Source organism: Paralichthys olivaceus, chromosome 1 (genome assembly GCF_024713975.1).
Source record: "Paralichthys olivaceus isolate ysfri-2021 chromosome 1, ASM2471397v2, whole genome shotgun sequence".
NCBI lineage: Eukaryota > Metazoa > Chordata > Actinopteri > Pleuronectiformes > Paralichthyidae > Paralichthys > Paralichthys olivaceus.
The window spans coordinates 10,195,067-10,219,035 of record NC_091093.1 but is presented as its reverse complement, the minus strand read 5'-3'; the positions used below and the strand labels follow the sequence as shown (position 1 = coordinate 10,219,035).

Here is a 23,969-nt window from a genome sequence, read left to right as displayed (position 1 = left end):
TAAAACATTTAAATAAAAATGAAATAATAAAATAAAAATATTTTTGAAATATATGTATATATTTAACACGTCTAATGAACAGTTTGAAGCAAGTTCAGAATCAGAATCAGAAATACTTTATCAATCCCCGTAGGGAAATTCAAACTTTAACTAGCTTTAGTAAAGGGTTGTGTTGTCATTTGATTGTAATTTTAATAAGTTGATATTAATAAGCTGCATGTGTAAGTTGCATGTGATACAGACTCGTAGAACCATCATTACTATTACAACCTCTTTTTTTAGCCTGTTATGGAATTCACAGTGAATTAGACTCAGTGCAGATGTGTAATTATATAACAGTTTAGATCTGATTATAATCTCCACACACCACTGTTGTAAACAGTGCTCATATTTATTATATATTTATCTGTTTTAACACTGAGAGAAGTTGAGGGACTTGATGTGGAAGGACCTGCCTCAGCGACTCAGCATCACCGAAGAACCATTCCACTGGGTCCTACTATTTCCTGCTCAATTGCCAATTACTCTCAGGAAATTCAATGACTTGCAGGCAATGAAACCAGTACTACCAAGAGTGGCCCACCAGTACTACGACAACCTCCCTCATCAACAGACAGTGTGAAAATGAGTTCACACAGCACCTGAGTGGGACTTTGGTTAAGGATAGACAAGTGTAGCAACACTCATGCTACACTTGTCATGCTATCTTTGTATTATTATCTTTGAGAAAAATTGCCTAACTCAAGGCATATTCCGCCTAAGTCACTTTTATTTGTTATGAAATTGACATTGTGACTTATTTATTTATTTGCAAACTTTTTCACATGTGGTTGAAGTTACTGTTTCAAAATAAATTAAAAATACCATACATGTGCTTGATAAAAAATTTGATTTTTCTTGTTTTCCAAAAACTTTCAAATATGACTTCGGCAACTATGCTATTAGGCTAACGTTATGGTACTTTGAATGTGCTGTAACTGACATATACTTATTTCAGTTATTATGTACTACTGTTGGAAATGTAATTATTTCTTCTTTGGGGAACAAATTGTTGTCTCGAAAGCTGGAAGATGTTTGAACTCAGGGCCTCACAGAACATTAACCTGAGGCCATTTCCTGTCTCATCGAGGTAAGGACTCTCCTTCAGTGTGTGTTTGCGTGTTGAATTTGCAGAAAGAGACAATATTCTATAGTTTTAATATTTTGTAAAAAGTCTTGAAGTGATTATATGATATGAGCCATATTTGTGTTTTTTATACTGTTCAATTCAAATTCAGATCAATCAAATTCCTTCACACTGTTTTGGCATTGATGTTTCAGCCCATGTTACATGACAAAACAGACAGTCCTCTAATCACATTTAGACCTCTGGATTTTAGATCAAAGTCAATTGCCTCACATATAAAGATTAAGATCCGTTTTTATTAAGATTCCTTTTTTATTATGGAGAAACAATTCTTAGCAGAATCAGACTCTACCACCATTAGTAGATGACAGCTGCACGAGAATCTTTTCTCTAACAACTTTGTTAAACTGTCACAGATTGACAGTCAGTAGACCAGCACTTCACAGAAAAAATACTTTGAAAGAACTTTGTTCCACTGGATTACCTACGTTCATCAAACATGGAGAAGATCAACTGCTCAGGAGACAAAGTAAGTTTTGTTCTTAGCAGGAAAGACTTCAGGTTAAACTGTATTTAGTTTTATCCACAAAACACAATTGTCATTTCTTTCTTCATCTTACTTTACTGTAGTTTTACAGACTTCAAAAGCAGACGTGTGTAAATGACAAAAAATCATTCAAGCTCTGTATTTTTGAATATTTCGGAAGTTAGTGTGTTTTGTGTTTTTACCTGTTATATGTATATTTGTGTCTTTCAATCTTTTGAACAAATGCAGTCTTATGATACTGCCCAACATAATGGGTGCAGCGTTATCAAAATGCTGCAGGCCCTCTGCCAAGCCCTGCTGGACTCAAAGAGGGAGAACAAGGAGCGCGTCGCTGCTGAGAATGCAGCTATAAAGGAGCAGGCAGCAGAGATAACTGCTCTCGCTGCAAAAAATGCTGCATTAAAGAAACTGGCTGCGGAGAAGCAGGCAGCTATGAAGGAGCAGGCAGCAAAAATAACTGCTCTGAAAAAGCAGGCTGCACAGAACTCTGCTCTGGCTGCAGAAAATGCTGCATTACAGAAGCTGGCTGCGGAGAAGCAGGCAGGTATGAAGGAGCAGGCGGCAGAGTTAACTGCTCTGAGGAAGGAAGCAGCACAGAACACTGCTCTGGTTGCAGAAAACGCTGCATTACAGAAGCTGAGTGCGGAGAAGCTGGCAGCTATGAAGGAGCAGGCGGCAGAGGTAACTGCTCTGAGGAAGGAGGCAGCACAGAACACTGCTGCAGCTGCAATACAGTCTGCTCTGAAGAGGCAGCTGACTGTTGGGAGTGCTGCTCTGAATAAAACCCTAGACTCTTCTGTCTCACAGCTGTGTCAGGTCAAAGACGACTTCGCCAACATGATGGAAGAGTTGGAGAAGGAGGTCAAAGATTTTCAGCTCCAGCACGTGGAGAAGCAGAAAGTGGAAAGTCAATGGAAGGTGAAATTCCAAGCTCTGCAGAAGAACTGTGAGGAGCGGCTGAGGTGCAGAGTCCTGGAACAGGAGGCCAGCTTCCAGGAGAAGGACAAGAAGCAACTGAAGAAGATACAGAAGAAGAAGGCAAAGGAGGAGAGAGAAGGGACAGAGAGAAGGAACATGTTCAGTTTTCTCTTTCCATTCTGGCACTCGTCCTAATCTCATCTCATCTTTCCTCTACCTCAACCATCCCCTCATCCTGACTCCACCTTCCGCCTAAGTCACTTTTATTTGTTATGAAATTGATGTGACTTATTTTATTTGCAAACTTGTTCACACATGTGGTTGAAGTTACTGTTTCAAAATCAATTAAAAATAGCAATGTGCTTGATAAAAAATGTGATTTTTCTTATTTTACAAAAACGTTCAAATATGACTTAGGCAACTATGCTATTAGGCTAACAATATGATGCACATCGTTGCAGAGCATACACAAATCTTTAGCTAGGCAGCTACATGTTCCACAATCCCTCCCCTTGATGCTTGTAGTATTTTTAATTTTTATATTTAATTCTTTGTTTCCTATTTTTATATTTTCTATATTAATACTTGCACAAATACACCACAGCAAATTCCTTGTATGTGTAAACCTGCTTGGCAATAAAACCAGATTCTGATTTATGACAAACAGCAAGTTAGCACTGAATACTTGAAGGCCACAGGGTTTAGTGGAACTAGACCGTCTCCTATGGCGATATTTGTAAATACACAACATGACTGACCCCGAGGGTGTTTGTTTGTATCAGGTTAATGTCTGTATCTTGCACATCAATACAAGTGTACAGGAATCATTAGTATTTTAATGCAGTGTACAAGGCTGCTGGGCTAGGTAGCTATTATTAGCATGCAAATGCCAAAGAGCAAATCAGAAATATTTGAGAATTTGTATCTGACTTCTCTGAAGATTCTCTACTGCCCTCTAATCTCTTGCGTTTGGCATCAGGACTTTGACAGTGATTGCAGCTTCCTTCTGGTTGTTGCAGGTATACAATGGCAGTGCGGTATTTCTAGCTAACTGTTAGATTCACAACATTTTTATAACATTCTTCAGACACTGTCAAGGTACGTTTGGGATATAGCACTGCTGGTCAGTTCTCTTCTTTTGTCCAAACTGAAATATGTCAACAACAACAATGAAATCTTGTATAGAAAATAGACTGTAAGATAGACGACACATCTCCACTTCCTCTAAAAAATGAGTTTGAGCAGCAGTGATCATACAATCTCTTCTCCAATCTCCATTTGAGAGGAGAACTTTGGTTGAAAAACTGTGAATTGAAAGGCTTGGCTAGCAGGTTAGCAGGTTGTATAGAGTCAGAGTCTGTAGATATCAAAAGAGTCATAAGATATCCAGCAGTATATGGCACCTCCTTTTATTTTGTCTTTATCTTGTTAATAGCACTGTGTGTGTTTCAGGGATGTGTACTTAGTAAACACTAAGAACGAGACTCAATAATTTACATTAATTATCAATTATATTATTATTTTTGTATATATATTATTTTGATTTCGTTTTCAAAGTTTAGTTTTTTTTTTAATTTATTTGTGCAGTATGCAGTAAACTGTTCGCTATGTTTTTGTGTAAAATGACTGACATGTTTATTTTTGTTTATTGATTAAATAAATACCTACTATTTCACAAAGATACGGAGCCCATCTGGTGACATGGGTGGAAAAAAAAAAATTCCGTGGCCACGAATTTATTACGCGTGGGAACGAGATGATTATTAGGTGGCCACGAATTAGTAAGACGTGGCCACTAATTAATAAGACATGGCCACGAGAGATGTTTGTCATTTCATCAGTGAGACTGTTGACAATATCCTGAGATCACTTAGACATGGAGTAATTCTGAGCAAGAGACACTTAATTCGGCTGCTCAAAGAACACGGGCTCAAACGTAAACAATATGCTGACCTCAGGGAAGTTATAGATTTCATCATGCGTCTTATTAATTCGTGGCCACCTAATAATCATCTTGTTCCCACGCATTAAACAAGTCGTGGCCTCGGAATAGGATCTCGTTCCCACCGTATTAATTCGTGGCCACGGATTTTTATTTTTTTTTCCACCAGACGGGCTCCGTAAAAAGAACTGGTATGCTGCAGTTTGTATTAAATTGTAGTGAGATGGTTACTGAAAACTGAGTATGGCACGGCACAGCCCCACCAAGAATATTTTTCACCAGCCGCCACTGGATGGCATTTATGGGTAGAAGTTTCCCTTTACATTTAAAAAGTGCTACTTGGTGTCTACCAGCCTTGTTGTTTTTCCTTCTAATTGCACTTTTAATTATTTTACAAGAATGACCCAATTATTGCTCACTTTATATGGGGCCATTATTGTAGCAAAACTATTGACGAATATGAGACTCAATCCATCTGTGTGTAATCATATTCATGAATGTGTAAAATAATCTCCACATGAGTAATGAGATTAGTGAATGTGATTTGAAAATGTGTAAAAAAAATCTTCAAATCCACATTTAGAATCCATGTGTAATTGGATTTGCAAACATGTACAACCAAAATTGCAAATACGTATTCAGAATCTGTGTACAAAAAAATATCTTCAATATGTATTCAGATTTTAAAGTGTGTAGATTTGACAGACTCATCTGTCAATAGTTTTGCTGCAATAATGGCCCCATTACTTTCCATTTTTGACCTTGATTTCTTCCACGTTTCCTCAATTTTACTTTTCCATTTGAGGCTCCCAGTTGCAGCACTCGCTTCTCTGACCTGTGATTATGGCTCTCACCCACTTGATGGCAGCGTTTGAATACTTTAAACATCCTGCAAAGGCATTTTGAGTTTTCAGTTTGTGGATTAAAACTGTGAGCACAGACCCTACCCTGTAGGTGTCAGACTTCTGATATCAGAGCATAAACTGTATGCTGTCTAAGAACCTCCCAGTATTTCATTTGGCAAACATTTGACAGAATGATAAAAGAAACGGGGCAAAGCTCTAAAACACATCTTATTGTTTCTTGTTAAAGGAATTGTATGAATTACGGTTATATTGATTTAGTGATATTGGAATATCTATACAAACTTGCTTTTCTGTGATGTAAATGAGTTTCAGTGTCAGGAAATAATCAAAATGTCAGTTTTGTTACAAATCTTCTGGTGTCAATAATTCCAGCACTGACTTCTGATTTGCTGGAGCTACATTTCGAATAAGGAACGGGCCTCAAGTGAAACATTATTGACGGACATGGTATGGTAAATGTCTACGGTTTCTTACTATGGTTGAGTTCTTCTCTGTTGGTTGGAGTGTAGCTTCCTGTGTTTCAGGAACATATTGGTTGGTTGACAGTGATTTTTGTAAAATTAACACTTTGAATTCCTCGTTTTATTTCTAACAACCACTTTTTCCCACAGTCCTCTCTACCTTCTAAAATTTCATGAGAAAGAAAACAACTTGAAAGTCTATTGTCTGAAAAGGGGGATTTCTCTGCATTTTAAATAATTGGTACTTAGCTGCATGGCTAAATCTAATTGGTTGTGAAAGCTAAGCACCCCTTGTCTCTCTACCAGTGACATTGATTAGGATTTTCTAATACTGTGCCTGAGGGGACTTAAGTCGATCCAATTACCTTTGGCTGCAATCATTAGCTTGACATGGCCCCAGGGGCCCTTCCACTCTGTCTCCAGATCTGGATCTGTGGAAAATGAATGCCATGTAGTCTGGCTGCTCTGGTGACTGAAAGGTTGGTCGCCGTAATACAGCTTTGCCATTCTTTACGGTTTGATGGAGATCAACGGTTGGCCGTTTGTATCACTTGGGAGACATGCTTGGACAGAGTTGGGTCAGATTAAATACAGTGGAAATGTAGTCTAGTTATTATTACAAATTACTTGGCTAAATATTGTAATTCATTGCATTACAAAAATGTAATTGTAAAATAGTTTTTGGATTATTTAAAGTACAACAAAACAACAATACAATGAAAAAATCTATTCACATTAAATTTTAATTGGATTTTGCATTTCCAGCATCCAATGTGTATCTTGCAAAGTATTGCACTTGACAAGCAAAGCCATCACTACATTATCAACCATACTACTGTGGCAGATGCCATTGAGCATTGATTTGGTTACTGATTTTCTGTAATTTGATTACGCAATCATGACTACATGTAATGTAGTTGATAACTGTGAGATCAATGGTTGAAACACAAATACAAATATGAGTTTCCAATTGGACACAGTTCATATCCAGAATGACAGCTTAACAATCTTACTTGATAAACTATTACATAAAATGTGCCAACTGGAGAGATTACCACCACCAATTCTGAGCAGGATTACGCAAAAAGTAATGAACCAATTTGCATCAGACATTGTGGAGTGACTGAGCATGCAGATATGCTAAGATATGTAGATCTGACAAAGGGGGCTGATATATACAACATTTTCTTACTTAAATTTTCACTTAAACACTTTGTCAATTTAGCAGCAAAATAATGCTTGGATTTCGATATTACAAAAAGATAATCTGATTGTCTGTTTTGTAGGACATGGATTTATACTGAAATGGAATACATTTAAATGACAGATTTACTGTCTGTTCTGCAACTGCAGACTAGATGTATATTTTTATTCATAAACTCAAAGGCTAGAATCTGGACGAGATGTAAAGACCGAATGTTACTGGCTTTACACTTTTCCCATTTTATTTAACAGGGAAAACCGAATCAAGCCATGAAAAAGTGGAGTGTCCCCGTGTGGAAAAGGACTAGTAATTCACTTTGAGCAAAAACTTGAGAAAGATACTAATTTGAGAGAATGCAAAGTGTGCGTACCAACATCTGCAACCAACACAAATAAAACCCATGCTATGTCATCAGTACATAAAAGTGGACAGCAATAATAAAAGTCCTCTCACATGAAGCCAGTGCTATCAGACAGAAACAAACCTGGTGATGGAACAAATGTTTCGAATTGAGGCAAGATGTGACGTCTCACAGTCGATGCACCTCAGGGAGAAATATCACCCCAACCATGTAAAAAAATGTGAAAAAAGGCTTAATGATTTACTGAAAGAGTAAATTTAGCATTTCTTAACATCAAAAGTTGATCCAGATGCTTCGCACCATTAAGCTGATTAACAGCCAAGACCGCATAAGATTTCAACATTAGTGAGCACAAGTTTAAACTTTGGCAGAAGAAGAAAAAAGGGCACAGATGGACATTAAAATGCAAGTAAAACAGGGATGACAAGTGTTCCAGGCATAGGTCAGAGGACACAAGGGGATTAAGGGCTGCGAGTCTGTAGAAGAGGAGGTTTAACGCACCACAAAACAGAGGAGACTCATAAATCTGAACGAACTGTAGGTTACAAAGACATCAATCCTCTTGATACGATTGGCTTGAGTGAATTTTTGCACCCAATGATTGTATTACTGTGAGATATTGCAGTACGGAATCCGAACATGCGCGCATGATTCATTGGAATGTCATGTGAATGCTGCATGTTCTCCCCATGCTGCATGTTGCACAGATGCCCCAACTGCTCGGGGTCGCATATTTAGCAGAAATAATTTCTTGAGACCCATGAAATCTTTTAAGACTGTACAATATGAGCAATGGATTACAAGTGGAAAGACTTCTATTGTAGATCACATATCATCATACTCGGCTCAGTTAAAGAAGATGGATATCTGGAGAAGATGCTTAAAGCTCAGGTATTGAAAACATTGACTTAAGCAGCTGAGTTTTGAGTTTTAAAGTAGACCACTGCGGTCTAGGAAAATACCTCACTCATGAGGATGAAGGGTAGTGGTGACTTGGACCTGTCATGGAAACATCTGATGCTGATGATGGAGACTTCATGGTCAATTTCATGCATTCACAAGGGCCAGCGAAGTGCTGTGCATTATTGATCCCCAGATACAAGAAGTGGGAGACAATTCTTCTTGTCAGAGAATGATAAAGGAAAGTTGGACCATCACGAAAGATTAAACTCTTTGAACACATTTGATTGATTTTTGTCCATGTTATAAGTGACTGTAATGTTGACATTGCCAACTTTGAGTTTCATATGCGTAAAAGGTTCAGTGTGTAAGATTTGGATGAAAGGGATTTTTGGCAGAAATTGAATATAACATTATCCTAGTGAGGTTTTCATTGGTGTGTTTCATCTAAATTGTTGGAGTTCTTTACCAAGGAATGGGCACTTTATATAAACTGTATATTTACATAGAGGGGGGTCCCTCTCTGTGGAAGCGGCCATGTTTTGTTTACTGTCAAACTGGACAGATTAAAACCTTTTGCATTTTCATGATAACTGAAGTTCACCACAGGTTCTCTTTAATTTTGGGAAGGGGAGGGTGAGATGAGGAGTATTCAGCTGCAACCTGCAACTTTACCTCTGGATATCACAAAATTCTACACACTGAACCTTTAAGCTGGATAATGTCAGTGTTACAAGAAATGCTTATTCACAAAAAAAGGCAGCTGTGATTGGCTTCAGCTATCCTCAAAGTATAAGCAGTACAGATAATGGATTAAGACAAATAAACAAGCAACACAAAGTCCCAACATGAGGAAATTCTAAACCAAAAGTTCAAAAAGTATATACAAAAGATCCAAACATAATGAATTAAATGAGCAGAATCATGACAGCATCTTGGAACTCTTTGTAAAGAAAATGATGTAAATCAATCTTGTGAAAACATAAATTCAAAATGCTGTGAAAAAACATAGTAGGGCTTTCTGCCAGTAAAGAGGCAGAAAGCCTCAATGTCAAACTTCTTCCACTGCCACATCAGAATCAGGGGAAAAATGCGATGTCCGGGACTTTTACTGTGGCTTGCTTGTTGGTGCCAGACCAGCTGATTCAAGCATTTTTACAACTGCTGATCTCCTGAGAGTTTCACACACACCAGACTGTGGAGTTTCACATATAATGATGCAAAAAAAGCAAAGTATTCAGTAAGTTTTTGCGGGTCAGCCATTGGGCCTCATTCACAAACTGTTCTTCTTGAAGAAATGTCTTCTTAAAACCCAAACCCCGCAGATTTTACTAAGATTCTGACATTCGCCAATGTTTTCTATATCCGGCATTTTGTTCTTATATAAAAACAGAATCTACGAACACTGAAGAGCACTCTTACACACACTTGACAAATAAAATGCTTGTGTAATTAATCAGCTATTGTGTTTTTTGCTTTTAATTCTACAGTTGTATAATAAGATTTAAATTACCATAGAATTTTATCATTTTTATCTTTAAAAAAGTTTCAGTGTATTATAATTGTTTTATTCACCAAGCGTGCACCACACATAACCTGCACCTCAAAATTCCTAAAATTTTGTCTTAACCTGGACTGCCATGTCTGGCCACAATTGGTCCCATCAGGCTCAGGTCGAGTATCCACAGATGCTCAGCTGAGGGTTCGCCTACAGTGCTGTGTTTCCAGTGATGCACTGCTCCAGCTCAGATAACTGTGCACCTTCATTTTCTTTTTCCTTCTCCCTCTCTCTTCAGTGTTATAATATTTATTTTGACTTCATTTACACAACTTTCTCTCAATACAGCTTCCACTGAATGTTTTTTTTTTTAGTTATTTCAGTATATATATATATATATATATATATATATATATATATATACACACTGCTAAAACTACAAAATATAACTTCTTTTCATTTTCATTTCCGTTTGTGCACCATAGAATGTATGGTGTGCATACTGCAGTCTCGTGCCCTTTTATGAGCATTGATGGTGCATTTCCCTAATTGCGAAAAACTGGCACAGATGCGAACAATTCTTAATTTGTAAGAACGCGTCATGAATCCGATGTAATGTTATCTTTGAAAACTCAAGAACAAATTCAAGCAAATTGGCGAATGAGGCCCATTAAACAACAGCGGAAGATCACGTCAGGTTCCACTACAGTCAGCTAAGAACCGAAATCTGAGGCTGTGGTGAGCACAGGCAGACTCTGCAAGCCTCATCTCCTCAAGTAGGCCGTTCCAAAGCTGAGGGGCCCTGATGGCAAAAGCATGGTCACCTTTAGTTTTCAACCTCGACTTAGGAACAGCAAGCAGGGCTCCACCTAAGGATCTAAGGCTGCATATAGACACATATGGGGTGAATAATTCTGTGATGTAGCTTGGGGCCAGACCCTGGCGTGCTTCAAAAGTGATCAGTAAATCTTAAAATCAATTCTAAAATGTACAGGGAGCCAATGGAGAGAAGCAAGGATCGGGGTGATGTGATGTTGCCTTTTAAGGCCAGTGAGAAGCCGAGCTGATGTGTTCTGAACTAGTTGGAGGCAAGGGAGTGACTTTTGGCTTATGCCAGAGGGGAGCGAGTTACAGTTGTCCAGTCTAGAGAAGACTAGTGTATTAATTACTTTCTGCAAGTCTGGGTGTAAAAACACAGGTTTGATTTTGGAGATGGTTCTGATGTGTAGGAAGCAGGACCAGACTTTTTTAATTTGTGGTTCAAAAGTGAGTGTTTAGTCAAACAGATCTCCTTGGTTTCTGGCAACATGCTTTACATTGACCAGGTACCAAGGCTACGTTCAATGTGATTGATGGGGTTAGATCGATTGAATAATATTTCTGACTTTGAGTTGTTGAGTTGCAGGCAGTTTTGTGTTATCCAACTGTTGATATCATTTAAACAGTCTAGCACAGTAGCTAGACCTTCAGGGTCATCAGGTCTCAGCGGAAGGTTTATCTGTGTGTCATCTGCGTGGACAGTGGAAAGACACGTGGCGCTGGATAATTTGGCCATGAGGAAGCATATAAATAGGGCCTAAAATTTAACCTTGTGGTACACCACAGGCAGCGTGCGTTTCAGAGGATGTGTAATTACCTAGGGTGACCAAGCAGGTTCTTTCTAAAAGGTATAAATCAAACCAACTAAGTGCAGTATCCTTGATGCCAACCCAGGTTTTAAGACGATCAATTAAAATGGCATGATCTACAGTATCAAAGACTTAGGTCTAGGATGATTCAAATTGTCCTCTCTCTGTCAGCTCCTAAAAAACATCATTGGTTATTTTGAGGAGGGCAGCTTCTGTACTGTGTAATGCTCTAAAACATGATTGAAATTTCTCACAGATGTTATTATGACACACAAATGATAAAAGTCGGGTTGAAACCACTTTTTCAAAAACATTTGATAAACATGGAAGTTTAGAGATTGGCCTAAAATTGAGAACAGATGGATCAAGGTTAGGTTTCTTTACAAGAGGTTTGAACACAGCATGTTTAAAACTGGAAGGAAAGATTCCCTCTGTTAAGGATCTCTTAAGAATCATTCAAATACTGGCCCATCTGTGTCAATAAGCTCTCTAAGAAATTTGGTGGGAATTTTAACAAGGCTAAATGTAGTTGGTTTCATGAGGTTCAGGAGGAATGATTTGTTGCCTATTGTAATTTGCTCTGCCTGTAAACCATTTAAAAACCTCTCACACACCTCTTGGGAGGCATCTGTAAAATGAGAGGGTGATAGAATCTATAACCTCAAATAAAATTCTGGGATTAGAGTAATATATTAAAATCAAGTTAGAAAAGAAGGATGTGTCTTTGACTGTCGTTTGGTAGGTTATCATGGTAAATGTAAACCTGTTTTTTTTTTTTACATTTTCTTTCCTTTCACAGACACTCTTTTTAATTCCTGGATGGCTTATTTAACCAGGGCTGGGGTGCATCTTGGATTTTTTTGTCACTTTAGGGGGCTACAGAGTCCAGGAATCGTCTGACAGGTTTGATTAAAAAGGGAGAGCAGCTCCTGTGTTTAATTTTGGATTAAGTGGTGAACAGGTAACATTATGGTTAAAAGGTAAAGTTGAGTGACATGACAGACATGAAATGTAAATGATAACATTCACTTTCTAGACAAATATTTGCATCAACCATGTGAATATTTCAACTCCATGCAGTTTGTAACAACTAATGCAAGCAGGGTTTGCAGTGGCATTGCAGATACAATTGCAAATACATCATTTTTAACAATGAGGAATAGCTTACATGGTGGTGAGGCAGGTACATGTCAAATCAGTAGAGGTAGTTAAAACAAGCAAAACAAATCAGAAACTCAGGCAGGAATCCAAAAGTCCCAAAAAAAAGTAAAAAACTAAAGGGAAGTATTATGTGTTCATTTGTGTCAGAATAATCCGATAAATGATTTCCTGATTGAGAAAATTCATGCAAATACTATCTCAAGATTAAACAACCTCAATATCGTGTAAGACAAAAAATGTATATAGTGAAAAAGCCACACCCCCAAATCCGCAATAAGATGACTGAATTTGTCAGCATAGACACTCTCATTTTATATATTTTCCACAATCTAGTCAAAAACCTTTTTCATACACACGACAGTAAATCGGATTATATCTGCAAAGGTCAAATGAAATACACAGTATTCGTGTCTTGTTACCTTTTCTGTTAATTCTTATTTAGTTGTGTTCAAGAGTTTTTGTAACATAGTGTATAGCAGTGAAGATTAATTGCAAAAATATATCAAGATCTGTTTTTCTTCTTTTCTGTACACTACAGAAACATACACTGTTCTCTTCTCAGGAAATCTACTGCTGATGGACACGATAACATCAGGACCATAGTCCTGTGACAGATCACAGACAAGGAACCAGCTCAAACAGGATTATAAATGAGAGGGTAGACGAGACACAGAGGGTGGAGGTAAAAACTGACAGAATCAGACTGTGGAAGAGAGAGAGGAAGGGAAAGATGTAAATACTATAAAAATTTTGAAGCTATGTGTTGAATTTCAGACATATCTCTAGAGATTAGCATGCTGGCCCTTAACATCAACTGGTATTGCCACTTTCTCCCTCAGACTCATCACCCCATATCAGGCAATCAATTCCTCAAGACACCCCGGTATTTAAAGTTCTTTTTGTAACTTGCTGTCCCTTTGTGCTCCGGATCATCTGTTTCTTTTTTTCTGGGCCCACACAACTCCCCCACCATTTCCTCAGCAGCACTCACTACAAGTCAGAACTCTCTGTAACAGATAATTGAAATCTCTGGATCTTGTATCTGAACTTACCATCCTGTCAGCACTCAGCTGTGGCCAATTAAGGTTTTGAAAATTTGCTTCGTAAGCTCCTGATTCTGTAAATAAAATTCCATACATGCACTTATCTCCCTAGTCTTGTGTTATTGCACTCGGATTCCTGCTCGTTCCACTGAACATAACAGAATATGATTTGAATTTTCAAAGGCTTATCCATGTGAATTCAGATGTTGCCATATGTGGAACCTATATGTTAAGTATGTAGGAACTGAAAGTCACCAGTAAAACATTTCCATTAGATATACAACATGTGGTCCATCTGATCTAGAGATACATTTATGGAAAAACGCCTCAAGCTAGTTATCGTTCGATCGGACAGAAACAGATTAGTGTGATGTAAAAGAAAACTAATCTCCATCTAGTTGGAATTCCATTCCTCATGGTTTCTAGCCACTAAAGTAACACTTGCAATATGAAAAAGTCTAACACAAATGTAAGAGGAAAGCATGCAGGCATTTGTAATTTCTTCAGCTCACGCTCACACTCACTTAACCCAAACACATTTCTCTTTCCACAGAGGAACACACGCTGCTTTGTTCTGACTCAGTACGTTTATGTGACTGACAACTTACGTAACAGTTTACCGCTCCATTAGCCTGGCTAACGTGTGGTCATAAATGTTTTTCTTATGGTAATACAAATCTACCATAATTCATTTGAGATATCCTGAAGTTTGCCAGTGTAACGAATGTGGCTGCCTGCTGGACTGTGTGTGATTTGTGATGGGGGATTTTTATGTGATGTAGAAGGTGCTTGCATTTTGAAATGATTACATCCTTTGTCACACTTAATTCATCATTTAGTTCCAGGGTTAAATGAACTGGCCTCTCAAAAACAACAACTGGGCCAAGTGTGAAAGATTTAGGAGAAAGGGAACTATTGGCAGAAATTTAATGTAGAATAATCCTCAAGATATTTTCATTAGTTCATTTCATCTAAATTGTATGAATTGTAGTTTTCTTTACCCCAGAAAAGGCCATCTATATTTAAATACTTTTTATTTACTTTGAGGGGGTCCTCTCTACTGAGGCCGCCATGTTTTTTACATTTGTCAAGACTGAACAAACTAAACAATTTTTGAGTTTTTGATTACAACCTAAGGCTACCACAGGTTCTCTTTCATGTTTGGAAGGAGAGGGTGAGGTGAGGGGTGTTCAGCTGCAACATGCAATTTCAACACTAGATATCACTAAATTCTACACACTGTACCTTTAAAACAGCCGAGTGCTGCCACTGATTAGAGCTGGTGTACAAGTCAGACCTACCACATTTAAACCATGTTACTCAAGTTCTATATACAGAGGCAATTGTTTGGCACATGCATGCACACATGTAAACACTTGCATGCTAAAATATATACATTCATGTCCTGGACACAAACAATAAATGTAAATACACGCACACAAAACAAACAGTCCCTTCATTCACAGGAAGCAGTTTAAAAACTATGTGATCCATAGGAGACGACTTTCTCTGCCTGAAAATAAAACATCTAATTTTTACATCCATATTTATCTGCAATACTGGGAAAAGTGTATTTCATTTTAAAAATAAGTTTCCTGTTTGCACTGTGATTTGATTCATTCTCATTTCTATGTCAAGGCAAAGCAGATAACTCCACAATAGATCCTGTCGATGCTGATGTTATAGATATAAGCCTGTATGTGAAGTGTAATTTGGGTTCAGCATAACTCAGTCTGACTGATCCGTTCCTGTTTTATTTTTTTCAAAATTGTTGAACAAACACAAGCATCCTCAGTGTTGATAGAAAACATTTTTTTCAGACTGGGATACACATCATACTCACAAGTGCATCATACATAAATGAAATATGTTCATGTGGAACACCATTGTATTGACTTTGATATTGTTTTTTGTGTGAATAGAAAATTACATAACATTTTTAATTAGGGCTGTATGATATTAGGAAGACATGTGATATGCCGTAATGTTGTTTAATATCGCGATGATGATATGACTTGTGATAAATAAACATAAACAGTCCCTGGCTACGGACGCACAGATAACGCAGCTCCAAAGCTGGCAGAGAAGGTGCACAGGCCAGCCAGGTCCAACCAAGTCCGACACCAGGGAGCATTGCACAGCTCCACTAAGTCCACCACTGTTAATTTGGGGTATTGTATATTAATACATGTTTTGACCGTGAAAATTTTTTTTTTTTTATTTTAAAGCGATAATTTACTGCTCCTCTCTGTGTTTCCATCAGCACTGCGCAAACCACGTCAAACCAAACGTGGTGCCCCGACATGTCCTCCAGCCGTCGTTGCAGGTGTGTTCGCACACATCTGACACTCTGAAGTAAAGCGAATGCAACGAGGCAGGGATCATATCATTAATTTCATTGGTTGAATAGTGGTCAACATGACACCCAGCATTCTAATTAGACAGGGTTGTAAGCACAAAAAAATTACAAGAGCAGAGGAGAAATCCAAGAGCAGATGATTCACTAGAGCACAGAAAGCTGCCCGAGTGAGGAGAAGGGCTGAAGCTGGAGCACAGGAAATCCGTACAATATACAGTATCTGATTGCAAGCACACAGTTTGAGCAGAAGCAGAGCAAATTTAAGTGCAAACAGGGGCTATTTGAGTGCAAGGGGCAGGGTTGATCAAAAGTAATACACAATCTGAATATAAATTCAACAAGTCATGAGCTTGAACTGAAAGATCACGCTCTTGATTAAAGAACCTCCATAAACAAGCTGCTTTTAACATGCAAAACATGCTAAGTGGTATGCAGGTTTTATGGTGAGTGAGCCCAAAGCTAAGGAAAACAAGTGAAGGGGCCTTAGTTACCTGTGTTGAACTACTAGAAATGGTAAAAGTAAAATTGTTCCAAAGTTTGTTGAAGAACCACTGAAAATGGATTACTGATATTGCACAAAATATTGAAAAAACACCGAAGGCAAGAAGTGGTTAATAGTTTTTCTCTCCAGCCTGCTATAAAATAACAGACGTATTTAAAATGACACTCAGCACGCATACCTCTGCTGAACGGCCTCCTTAAATTTAATCACGACAACCCGAATTTTTTCAATCATGATCCATGAGCTATTCCTAGAGAAATCAGTGAAAGTCCAAAAAATGCCCTATTTTGCAATGTTAAAGAAAGTAATACAATTCCTGGATCCACTCAAACTTAATGAGCTCCTCACTGACTCCTAACACATTCTTTCACCAAGTTTCCAGGAAATCCATGAACAGTGTGCAGTAGTTTTTGCGTAATATTACAAAAATGAACAACAAGACCTCCTTGGCAGAAGAATCAAGTATCAAGCTTCTGCTTATGAGCAAAGGGAAATTGTTGGACAAATATGAATGAATGTCAAATTCAAATGTTGATTTGTGAATGTGAATTCTTTACAGTTGTCATTCTTGTGAAGACTTGTCCTCCACAGTGTGTTCCCATGGGCAGATAGGAGTGTCCTGCCCTAGAGGAATGTTGGGCATAGTGCCATGCCCACATATGATCTGTGGTTGCTTGAGGTCAACGTTAGCCATGTGGCCACAGCCAAAGAGGACCATCAAAGACCCCATTGAAATTAAAGTGGAATGCAGCTAAATCAATAAATTCAAATAATCCAATATCAGATCCATCAAAAAGTCACATCTAAGTACCAGCAAATATTTCTGTGAAACCTCACGCATTTAAAGATTGTTGTCGCAGTTAGACATCGTGGTGAAAAAAGCTCATTGAGTTTCTTATATTTCCAAGAAAAACAGAGAGGCGCTAGTGTCTGATGTTCTGTGAAACTTATCCAGTCTTGAATTTAAACCACACAGTAACCATTACCCGGACGCTGACCTCTCTGAGGTATAAATCTGAGCTGTTTACTTCAAGCTGAATGCACAGACGAGTAAACAAAGAGTGCTCACATTATAGTACTGTGTAGTTAATATACAGTGGGAATCTTGAAAGCTCTCACCAACAACTGATCCTCATAAATTAGATCAGGCATCCAACATTGTAGCACCTGTACTACACATGTTACAGAAACCGTATAGTACACAGTATGTATAGTTAGAGTAAGCAAACATGTATAATAAGGTATAATCCAGTGTGGCAAAAGCTGCAGATAATATCTAAAGTTTAAGGATTCTCTACAATGTCCCTGCCAACCACAAAAGGATTTGGTTGCACAGTCACAAGGACTATTCCCTGACAATTTGATTATGAGTATAGAACAAGTCCTCAGTCTAAAGAGGACCATTAAAAATGGCTCTTCTTTGCCTCAATCACATTAGTGCTCCACAGAGCTGCCAATTAAGAAGCGGTCTATGGTCGTCCGCCTTGACTTTTATTGGCCAAATTTGATGAAATTTTGTGGTTTTGACCTTTTTTGCTCCATTAAGGTATAACTGGAGGCATTGAGAAGCACGCCAGTGATGAGGAGCAGGAAAAAACCCAATAAGAAAGTTGCTGTTCATGGTCAAAGTACTCCAGAACATATTGTGTGTGAGGCAAATTTTACGTCAACTCACAGCAGAGACAATGTCAACATTATTGGTGTGGTGATGTGGTCCAAATGTGAAACAAATAGTTGTGCAAGCACAGCTGCTGGTCTGTTTTTGCAGTAAATGGCAAACTGACCAAAGCTGACCACAGGAATTTCAGTACAGTTAAACCCAGGTGCGTGTAATCTAGTCTGGAACCTTGGTTGGTACAGATGTTCAGCCCAGATTATCTGATAGTGTGAGAGACTACAGGTCCCTTCTTATACCTCCTGAACTACCTGAGGAATCATCGAGGTTGCTACGATAATTGTTGAACATTGATACTTAGGATTTAAAAGCAGGATGATCAATATAACTGACTGTTAAAATCTCACCTTAAGAATTGATATGTCATGTTGTGACCATTTCCTACTCCTGTTGCCTGACCAAGCTTACCTGGGGGGAGGCAGCTAATGCCTTGGTATTTAGTAACTACATTTCTGAAATCAAGTAACAGTTCACATATTCAGTGCTTACCTGGTAGATGTACTTTTTATTTTCTCCACACCCCCTCCTCTTTCTCTATGAAGTGACTGACAAAAGATTCCAATAAACCGTCATCACAAATGAACAGTGACACAAGTGACATCAGACACAGATGAAACTAATCCAAGGTAATCACGAAGGGCGGGAAAGGAGACAAAGACAGGAAGTGAAGTGCTCTGAAATGAGAGACAATGGTGAGAACAAAATAAAACAGGAAAATGCACAAAAAACACATGACAAAGGTTCGGTGTGTAAGATTTAGGTGAAAGGACTCTACCGGCAGAAATTAAAAATATTAAATAATCCTAGTGATATTTTAACTTGTGTGTTTCATCTAAATTGTATGAATAGTTGTTTTCTTTACCCCTAGAATGGCCCCTTTATGTTTAAATACTTTATATTTACATCAGGAGCAGTTCCTCCCTTTGGATGCCCATGTTTTTTACAGTTGTCCAAAATGGACAAACTAAACCTTTTGAGTTTTTATGACAACTGCTGTCTACCACAGGTTATCTTTCATGTTTGGAAGGGAAGGGTATGGCAAGGGATATTCAGCTGTAACATAAAACTTCACCACAAGATGTCACTAAGTTCTACACACAAAGACCTTTTACTCAACTAAGAGAAGTAGCATTGCAACTTGGCAAGTCCCAGCACAGAATTGGGACAAAAGTCCACTTTGCATTGTCTGAACACACCATTACATTGCATCCCATGTTATGGAAACTTAAACTTAATAATCAATAAGTACTATTTTTTGGTGCACCACAAAAGCAGAAGCAAATACTCTGTGTATTTCGTAGATTTTTTTCTTTGTGTATTGATGTGTGTTTTTTAATAGCAGAACGGATAGACCATCACCCCAGCAGTACACAAGACTGTATAAAAACCAGTGTGTGTGCGTGTGTGTGTTTAATCCCACCGTGCCCTATACCTTGTGTGTGTATCTGTTCTTCTCTTCTCAGCCACTAACAAGATATGACAAGCAGCTTTAACAGATAAAAGGTTTCACCTCACTATCTGTATTTTAGCTTTCTGAATACTCTTTGTGACGAGTGACATTTACAGTGTGACCAGCCAGAATGATAATTCAAGACCTCTGCAAATACTGCCCTACTGAAGAATAATAATTCCACATTACCAAAAGCAAATTAGCAAGGGAGGATTAATTCTAAAGGTCCCATACTGTGGAGAGTGAGATTTCCATGTCTCCTTTGAAGATAAACCAGGTATAGGTGCAGTATAAAATGTTTTGAAAGTATCAAGGAAATCAATCCATGGAAAAATGCACAAAGGCCATATTTAAACTGTACATAATAACAAGCTGTGTTGACCAATTTAGTGGTCTATACTGCCTGTGGTTTTGGATTTGATTGTGCAAATCACTTTGTGGTGTGGTAGCACTGGCAGTATTTAAATGAATATACTGTGCATTTTATAGGCTAAATTTAAACAAGACCAAAAAACTAACCAGGAGTGTATGTAGTGTACTCCATCCAGTCATAGTGACTTTAATTTACAGATGCTGACATTTTCCCTCTCCTGTACTGTTGGACAAAAAGGTCAGTTGGGTGGGTTCAGTTAGAAGAGGGATTGCCTTGAGTTTTTTGGGACTTCAACCAGCTTCTTGTCAACAGTGAGGCCTATAATCAAGTGTTTTCAGTATTTATAATGAACCATAACCCAGGGAATGAGCACTAAATCCTCTGGCACATACTTTTCACATGAGGATGCTGACATGGGAAAAAGCAAGTGATGTTAACACGCTGCTTAAAACTCTTGATAAACCTCTACAAAATGCGTCTGCATATGTCAGTTGCTGTAGCAACTGGCTCCTGTGTCAACAGGTCACAGGACCAAGAGTTGCCCAAAGAGTTCTTTTCAAGCTGACCGGATTCACATGAGACCCAGTGAAGAAGTGTTGGTTTCTCTCCTGACGCACATTTGTTAGAAGTATTAGCTTTTCAAGTAGCTGGGGGAGAGCACTGCTTTAAGGATTTAGAACTTGCACAGTTGCTTTGAACTGCTTGAAGATGACACAAGAAACTGAATTTATTTCAATATCATGTTGACCTGAAAGCGACATGAAATTGATATCAGCGACATTCCATCCTTCCCCACAGCTGTTAGAATAATTGTATTACATCTCAAGATTTATTAGTATTTTAAAGGAATCTTACATCTTTTAAAATATTTTTTATCTACACTGCAAATAAAGTGTGCGCCTAGCCTCTACCTTTTGGTAGTGCTGAAAAAAACTTCAAGGCTTTTCATGTGAATGAACCTATTGTATTGTTTTTGTCAGAGTGGTTTTGTGTGCATTTTAGCTACTCAGGAGTTGGTTTCCAGTCCTAAACTGGAAACTATTTAAAGCTATATCCCACCAGTTTTTATTACTAAATGTATAGGCATATTTGAGCAGCTCCAGTTTGGACTGAAAGAATTGCGCTGTCAGAGGATATTAATTATATCTTCATTGCAGCTGACTGTGGTGATTGGTCAGTCCCAGTTCTAATCTCCACCAATCTTGGATCCAATTTGTAATAATAATTTATCCCCCTTCAACTTTTGGTTTTTGAAGAGTTACTCATCCTAGACATTTGGACTACATCCATTTCATCTTTTCAGATGTTTTTACATGTGACTTATGTCCCACCTCCACTATATTTTCCAGTTTTCCATCTCCTTCCCCCAGCCAAATGTTCTATCTGCTTTTAGACAGTATATCCCTTGTATCATTGATGATAGTGGTGCTACTTAAGCCAAAATTGCCAGAGAACCACAGTGTGTAGTTGAAAAATGAGTGATGAGAGGCTTTCAAGAATCCAGATGTAAAAGATAAATGCGGTGGGTGTTAAAATATACCCTGAAATCTAAATCATGTGTTTTCCTATATCCAGACCTACATACCTGCTTGGATGGTTTGAAACATTGTCCTCAGTTCTCACCTCTGAACTTCAGGTCCCCAAAGTGTTATGTTTTATGTTCAAATGCTTCCCCTGGGCCACAACATTTTGCAGCATAAAATCTCTTTTGCTGAGATTGCTAGATACATACATCTACTGCTCTCAAAACATAAGACCCGGATAATGTTATGAGATGGTCCTTAGTTTCTTTTTTGTGTGGTAGCATTTTTTTAAATAAACAGCAAAGTTAATGCTGGTCTTTCTATAATAATTAAACCTCTGCAGATGGACTCACAAGACGTAAGATACACGAGAAGGGTAGAAGGAACATCAGTGATACGAACTCATTACCTTGATCACAGATCTAATCTCTACAAACAGATTCTCCATCTGAATACTGTATATAGAATCTATACACAAGATTTTGGGCCTAGAAGCCTTCTGGTCTCCGTTTGTATTTTGACCAATCATGTTTCATGATTCCATGAGGAGGGTTGAAGAGGTGGAACACATTGAGTGAAATACATCAGCTATTAAATGTATCAGCGATCACATGCAGATAGCTTTTAATAGAGATAAACCAAAAGGTCGCCTGGACCCAAAACACCCACAAAAAGTTTGTGTTTTGTGTGGAGAGGTGTTCGATGCATGTGATGCAAGAAACCAGTCGGACTGTAAGCAAGTGTAAGGATATCCACTGTCTATAACAGAAGCCCCAAAATATTGACTGTTGCCCCTAGAAGATAATTTGTCATCAGAAAATAGCCAATGGGTTCTGAGACTGTATATTATCTAACACTGAGCTAGGCATTATCAACACTTTGAGTACAACAGCAGTATTTTGGTGGTGGCAAGCGCTTCAGTTCATCTTACTTTGTCCTAGAAGTTTGTCAGCTGAAAACACCATTTGAATTTTAAGATCAGGAAGTAGAAAGTTACAAATTACATAAAGGTTAGAGATGAGATTTTCTAATATAATTGTTAACATTAAAAGCCATTTTACTCCATCTAACATTAGAGTAGTTTATATGTAGCTGCTCATAATCTGACCACTTCAATGGTCACTTTTCTGTGATCAGTGACGACAGTGAGTTAGGGCCTAAGATCACTGAACGATCTCATGTTAGCTGACACGATTTCAAATTGATTACTTTGAAATTGAAAACCTATTTTTGAATAGATACTTTTTAATGTACATTTTTGTTTTTTATGTCTTCATTATTTGAATTATTATTAGATTTTATTCATGATTTCTCCCAGAACCTTGTAATGTTGTTAAGAAAATGTGGTATATAAAAAAAGAATACTATTAATAAAGGCAATACAGAGTTGTTAGATCCGTAATACAAACCCAGAACCTTCTTATCATGGAGTTATAGTGCAAACCATTGCACCACCACAGGGAGTCCAACCTGCCTGAGCTGGGTCCTCACATGTATTTAGGTGATGAAATGCTCGTTGGGTGATGAAATGGTGAAGTTGACCTTTATGGAGGATTAACATGGTTCTGGCTTCTCTCTGCCTTCTCTTATTCTGTGAGTTGGGTAAGATTAAGGACTTAACTCTGTATTGAGGTCATGTCTGCCAATAACATGCTATAGACTGCTATGACTATGTATGGCTTGAATTCTTCCCTTTTTTGCTTCCTTCAGTTGTATTGATAGTTGATCAACTTTCTACTTGTATTTCTATATAAACGTAGTCCCTTCTTGTATTAGAGTTATTTATTCTAAAAAGTTATTGTTGGTTTGCAATGTACACTGAAAAAAAGAAGATTGTTTACTAAAAAAATACTTCAATTGGCAATGCACAATTTAATAAATTTTGTTCAAATTAAAGTTATTTCAAAATTAAAGAAATTATATCAGCACAATTGATAACCTTAGTTTAAAAATATATATTTTTGTTCATTTATTTGCTTATCAGCAACATCACTGGAATCAGAAAACAAATCACTTTCGTTCACTACAGTTGATTTGAAGACCTGAACAGGACCAGTGTTTAAAACACTGTTTTGTGTGTATCTTCTTTTGGAAGTGACTTCCTCAAGGGTTATTAATGAATGTGAAAAACTGGCATGTGTGCAGCAGAGGAACTACAATAGTAGTTTACCCAGCAAAGGCCCAGAGAATGGACACTGAAGGCTTGTATGCTAGTGGCAGAGCAGGAGAACAAAGGGAGAGACCGTAGAAAGGCACAGTCAGCCACTTTTAGAAGCCCTCAGTCAGCAGTAAAACTACACTGAGTTAGTCAAGTTTCTCACGGTGGGGGTGGGGGAAAGAAAAGTGACTGAATAATGCTGTTTAAACAAAACATATATATCGACTGTCAAATTCCCAAATACATGTATTCATAAATAGTTTTTATTTCATTT

The 23,969-nt window shown here is 37.9% G+C and overlaps 1 protein-coding gene across 3 annotated transcripts; it reads left to right on the top strand.

Annotated features, from left to right (window-relative positions):
• Nucleotides 1-69: 69 nt before the first annotated feature.
• On the top strand, nt 70-4,198 carry LOC138405924 (histone H1-like protein HC2). Of its 3 annotated transcripts, none has more exons than XM_069516623.1 (2): nt 70-1,655; nt 1,902-4,190. In XM_069516623.1, the coding sequence occupies exons 1-2, from the start codon at nt 1,626-1,628 to the stop codon at nt 2,784-2,786; spliced, it is 915 nt and encodes a 304-aa protein (XP_069372724.1). In that variant the 5' UTR covers nt 70-1,625; the 3' UTR covers nt 2,787-4,190. The 3 variants fall into 3 exon arrangements, with proteins under 3 accessions (XP_069372724.1, XP_069372816.1, XP_069372773.1); XM_069516715.1 differs by having other exon boundaries at nt 72-1,655; nt 1,934-3,270; XM_069516672.1 differs by lacking the exon at nt 70-1,655 and having other exon boundaries at nt 1,662-2,354; nt 2,481-4,198.
• Nucleotides 4,199-23,969: the final 19,771 nt, after the last annotated feature.